Raw genomic sequence first — 5497 nt, 5'->3', positions numbered from 1 at the left:
TATATATATATATATATATATACTGCAAGACTTAAACTTTTTTTTTTAAGTTTAAGTTTTCGGGATGGAGAGAGAGACAGTGAGAGGGAAAGTGAGAAATCACCTCCCAGGGAGATAGTTACACTGCAATCCCTTCTCTTCTTTTCTCCTCCACTCTCTTGGGATCTTGGGCATACATGTACACATGTCTAGTGTGATTCTGAAGCACTGTGTCTAGGTCAAACTACAGTCAGTCATGTGAGAGTCTAGAGACATGATCCCCATTGGGAGAAGGGTGGTAAAATCTCCAACTATCTGGTCACAAAGATCTCATGTTATATGATGCTATTTATGTGGAATGTCTATGATATGCAAATATATAGAAATTAGTCTGCAGAGCTTGTCAAGGCTTGTTCTTAAGTTGTTTGGTTTGAGTGTATGTGTGTGTGAGACTTTCTGATCTAAGTGCATCCTTAACCTATCGTAGTGCACTTAGAGAAAATATTATACCAATAGTATAACACTTTACCAATAGTGCCACAATATTATATCAATGGTACAACATACTTTCCACTTCCCACTTGACACGTCACACTTCCTACTTCACACCTGACACTTTCATTTCACAAAACTGTTCATTTTAGAACAGCAGAATGTCATTTACCTGTCTCCTCATCCCTGGTGCTGTTGTTGTAACTTTTACACACGTTATACAGTCCAACTTACAACGTTATTTTGCTTTAAGCAGTTTTTTGTCTTTCAAATAAATTATGACAAAGGAAAAAAGTAGTTTATGTTCACCCACTTGTAAGTTTTGTTTGAGGTCTTGCTCTAGATCATGGTCCTTACTCCTAAAGCAAGATAAGGCAGGTGCTTCAGATGGGCACCGAGGGTCTTATAGAAAGAAGTCTGCAGTCTGCATTTTGGCTGGGCCAGACCTCCAACATCTTTCAGAGTTGCTCAACTTCTAGATAATTTTCTGTTCTCCATGACAGGGCAGCTATACTTTGGTAAGCCTTGCATAGTCTCAACCTGCACATTCCGGCACAGCCCTTGGGTGAGGACTTGCGGCAAACCCCACACAGACTTATGGGAACCCCCTTCAATGTAGCTCCCTCCTCTCTCCTCTGACACTGCTCCAAGGATTCCAGTTGCTTCAGCAACCCTGAACTCTGACCTTTGCAATGAGGACTGCCTGGGGTCTAGCTCCTTACACTGCAGTCAGGGAATTGTCCCTGAGCAAAGACTTGGGGGAGATCTTGGGGATCCCTTTGTGAATTTCCCTTCCATGGGTGACTATCATTCCCTACATAACCATATCGATATTCCCCATTCCCAGGATGGTCTTACAATGTGGCTTCAACACTCCTCCTACCATTATGAGGTCTATGTTCCCTCCCCTTGAACTTGAGTAGGGGCCATGACTACTCTAGCCAATGGGACTACAACAGAAGTGACACTATGCACCGTCTGAGTCCAGGTCACAAAAAGGATACAAGTTTCATTTGCTCTCTCTCTCAATCTCTCTCTCTCTCAGAATACTCATTCTCAGGATCCAGCCACCCTATTGTGAAGAAGCCCAAAGTAGCCCACACGGGAGATTGTCTAGATAGGTCCACATGGAGAACTGAGGCCTCAAGCAGATAGCCAGCATCAACTGCCAGATACCTGAGTAAACAGCCTTCAGATGACTCCAGCCTCAGACACTGAAAAGCAGAGATCAGCTGTCTTAATGCACCCTATTTGAAATTCTGACCCACAGTATCTGTACATATAATAAGTAGTTGTTTTACTTCAGTAAGTTTTGGGATAATTTATAATGTAACCATAGTAACTGCAACACCATCTCTTAGGACTTACAGCGCTGTGTGCCTGTTGTCCAATGCTGAAAATAGTTGCTTTGCATATTTTGTCTTGTGTTATTGTTGTGGAGAGTTAAAGTCCCCAAGCCAGGACTTTAATCTGTACCTCTGTTCTCTAAAATAATGTTAAAGATAATAATAACGGGCCAGCCCATGGCATGGTGGTTAGAGTGGCTGGATCCCACATGGCTGACTGTGTGTGGTTTGAGTCCCAGACTTAACAGCTTGAAAAACACACTGGGTGTGTGTATGTGCATGCCCACTGGGAGAGAATGGAGAGAAGGGATTGCTACATGACCATCCCCAATGGGGGGTGCTTTCTTACTTTCTCTCTCTCTCCCCCCGTCTCCCTCTCCCTCTAGTGGTAACATGTGCCCTCTAGCAAATTAAAAAAATAATAATAACAGTAATGTCAATAACAACATTGAGCACCATTTTCAGTCATAGACTGATTTCTATGTATTAGGCACGGTACTAGGCATTTTACACTGATCATCTCCATGAAACCACAAGACAGTCTTGTAAAACAGGCATTGTTAACCCTCCTTGGCTAGAGAAGAAAACCAAGGTTCACAAAGGTTAAATGATTAACCCACAGTTAGCACACAGATCTGAAGCCATACAATTAATCATCTATAGAAACATGTATAGACACATATAAACATACACACATGACTGTATATATATATATATATATATATGTATGTATATATATATATACACACACACATATGCACATGCAGAGGCATACAAAGACATAGACATACAAACCTATACATTTCCAGGGCTTTTATGCTTTAACATATTTATTGTTCTTGGAGTTAAAAATCACCTCAAATAGACTGAAAGAGATTCAATATGCTAGATATTAAGTTTCCTAAGCATACCGTAAGATGAAAGTCTCTACATCTGGGGCCATCATAAGCATGGGCAACAGAAATATTGTCTGTGCTCCCTTGCTTGAGATCCGGACTTGTTGGGGTGAGAGATGGAACTCTTAAAAAAATAAAATAAAATAATGTACAAAGGTTGTGTGCATTAGCCAAAGAGCAGAGACAGAGAGGGAGGGAAAGAAAGCACCCCCCCCCCGTGGGGTGTGGCCATGCCCAAATCCCTTCTCCACTTCTCACTCCAGCCAGAACTTTGGGCATGCACACACATGTACCTGGTGTGGTTTTCAAGCCACAGGGGATGGGATTTGAACTGTGTTGGCCATGTGGGATTTGGCTCCCTTAACCACTAGGCCACTGACAGTCAAAGTGAGGCTCTTAACAAGATTAGGCTTGGTAGACAGAAACCTTCTCCTAGGGTCACCAGGACTCTGCACTTGGTGTTGTAAATTCTAAATTCAAAGAAACAATGTGATTCCTGAATATGGAAAAGTAGAGAGCACAGAGCAAGAGCCCATCTCTTAGAAGGAAAGGGGCTGAAGGAGTTGGAGTGGGAAGGCCCTTATTGAGGTGGGGTCATTTTCGACTATTCTGAAACAATGGCAGGAGGCTGACGAGTGGAAGCAATTGGCCTTCAAAGAAGCTGCTCCTCATCCTGCAGATTACTCAGATGGCCAACTATGCAGGTTCAAGTCCTGGACCTGGTGGCTTGAAAAGCATGGTGGGTGTCTGTGGGTGTGTGACCAAAATCCTTAAAGGAGAGAGAAATGGAGAAGAGATTGTGGCGTGGCCATCCCCCATGAGAGATGCTTTCTCACTTTCTGTGTTCTTCTCTGTCTCTAATGAGTGCACATGCCCTCTGGCCAATCAATCAGTCAATCAATATAAATAAATAATGCAGGGGCCAGCAGATGATCTGGTGGTAAAGGTGCTGGATTCCCACATGGCCTGACCCCTATTTGAGTCCCAGACCCGGAAGCTTGAAAATCACACTGCGCGTGTGCACGAGTGAGCAAAATCCCAGGAGGAGACTGGAGAAGGGATTGTGGCATGGCCATCGCCCCAAGGGTGTGTGTGTGTGTGTGGTGGTGGTGGTGATTTCTCACTTCCTTCTCTCCCCCCTCTCTCTCTGGCGAGTGCATGCACCCTATGGCAAAAACCTAAAAACAAACAAACAAAGAATGCATGGGGCCACTGGGTGGCTTAGTGGTTAAGGTGCTGGATTCCCACATGGCCAACTGCAGTTAGAGTCCTAGACCCAGAGGCCTGAAACTCATGGGCACATGTGTGTGTGTGTGTGTGTGTGTGTGTGTGTGCCCAAAATCCTCAGAGGAGAATAAAGAAGAAAGAATTGTGGAGAGGCCATATCCTCACCCCCATCCCTCTAAAATAATAATAATAATAATAATAATAATAATAATAATAATAATAATAATAAAGTAACGCAGACCTCAATCCTATTCTTGAGAAGAGACAAAGACACAAACAGAAATCCTTCCTTCGGGGAGACAAACAAATGATACTGTTGTGTTATTTCAATCACTATTATCTAGAAAACGTCCAAAAAATAGTCTCTTGTGCAACCTACAGTAAGAAGTGAATTCAAAATAACTTGGAAAGAGAAACCTCTAAGGTTGCTCTCCACCTCCCATCTCTCTTTTCCTAAGTTCAGTCCCAAGCATGGTTTAAAACTTCGTGGAAGCAACTCTTCAGAACATGCTCTTCTAACCCGTTTTATAGATGAAGAAACTGGCTTTGAGCAGTTGGAATGGCTCTCCCAGGCTGTGGGCAGCGGCAGCGCCGGGCCAGGAGGTCAGGAGGCCAGGGCTGGGTCAGCATCCTGGCGTCGGCAACCATCTGGGAGCTTCCACTGCCGAGGGGGGTGTCTGGTGAGTAAACTTCAAGCCTCCCCAGGTTAGACGGTGAGGGACAGTGGCTCCGTTCCACACTAGGGTGTGCGTGGGGGCTTGCCTCTCAGCTCTTGCCTCTCTGTCGAGTCTCTGTCACTGTCCCTGTCCCAGCCAGCCCGGGACAATCAGTGCGGATCCCTGTGTGGTGCAGACACTCTCGTGAGGCAGAGCGCCGCCGGGCTCTTTGTGTGCAAGTATAAATGGGGCAGAGGACAGGGGAGGGTAGTGCACAGTCGGCTCAGCGCGGACCGCCGGGTGGCCTGCCTGCTAAGTTCTGGTAGGTCTCGAGCACGCGGACCCTTCTCGCCAGGCACACGCCCCGTACCTCCGCCTCCTCGCGCAGCTCCCGGCCTACGCGCTCCGCAGGCTCGGCGTCCAGCCTCTCCCACAGCAGCAGCGGCAGGGCGCGCAGCAGGAAGCTGACACGCGCGACCATCTCGTCGCTGCCCCTGCCGCGGGGCGCGCGGGGAACCTGGAGTCGGCCAGCGGTGCCCGGGCCACCCGGGATGCGCCAGCTCTGCGCCGACGCAGCGCGGGGAGGGAAGGTCCCCGGAGCTCGCCGGTGCCTGGCTTCGAGCGCCGAGCAGCTCCTGCGCAGCGTTTCGCCCGCAGCCGGCCGGAGGTCGTCCAGACTCAGCAGTGCCTGCCGGCTGGTCTGTCCGCCCCAGACCGAGGGAGGGAGGAAGGAAGGGAGGAGAAGGAGGCGGGAGCCCGGCCTCCCGCCCCACCCACCCCGCAGCTGGAACGCGCGACGGTCCGGGAGCCTTTTCCGCCGGTCCTATGGCCTCGCCCTGCTCCCGCCGCCGCCTTTGCATACCTGATCTCTCACCTGCCACCTCCAGTTGATCCGGATCTC

The 5497-nt window shown here is 47.8% G+C and overlaps 1 protein-coding gene across 3 annotated transcripts in view; it reads right to left on the bottom strand.

Annotated features, from left to right (window-relative positions):
- MMP28 (matrix metallopeptidase 28) overlaps nucleotides 1-5306 on the bottom strand; it is a 31036-nt gene extending 25730 nt beyond the window's left edge. For all 3 annotated transcript variants that reach the window (XM_006154415.3, XM_006154416.3, XM_014590117.2), the window contains exon 1: nucleotides 4967-5306. In XM_006154415.3, the coding sequence (XP_006154477.1) occupies nucleotides 4967-5077 (111 nt within the window). In that variant the 5' untranslated portion in view covers nucleotides 5078-5306. The remainder of the gene's footprint in view (nucleotides 1-4966) is intronic.
- Nucleotides 5307-5497: the final 191 nt, after the last annotated feature.

Source organism: Tupaia chinensis, unplaced genomic scaffold (assembly GCF_000334495.1).
Source record: "Tupaia chinensis unplaced genomic scaffold, TupChi_1.0 Scaffold000407_4, whole genome shotgun sequence".
Lineage (NCBI taxonomy): Eukaryota > Metazoa > Chordata > Mammalia > Scandentia > Tupaiidae > Tupaia > Tupaia belangeri.
This window is presented reverse-complemented; position numbering and strand designations above follow the sequence as displayed.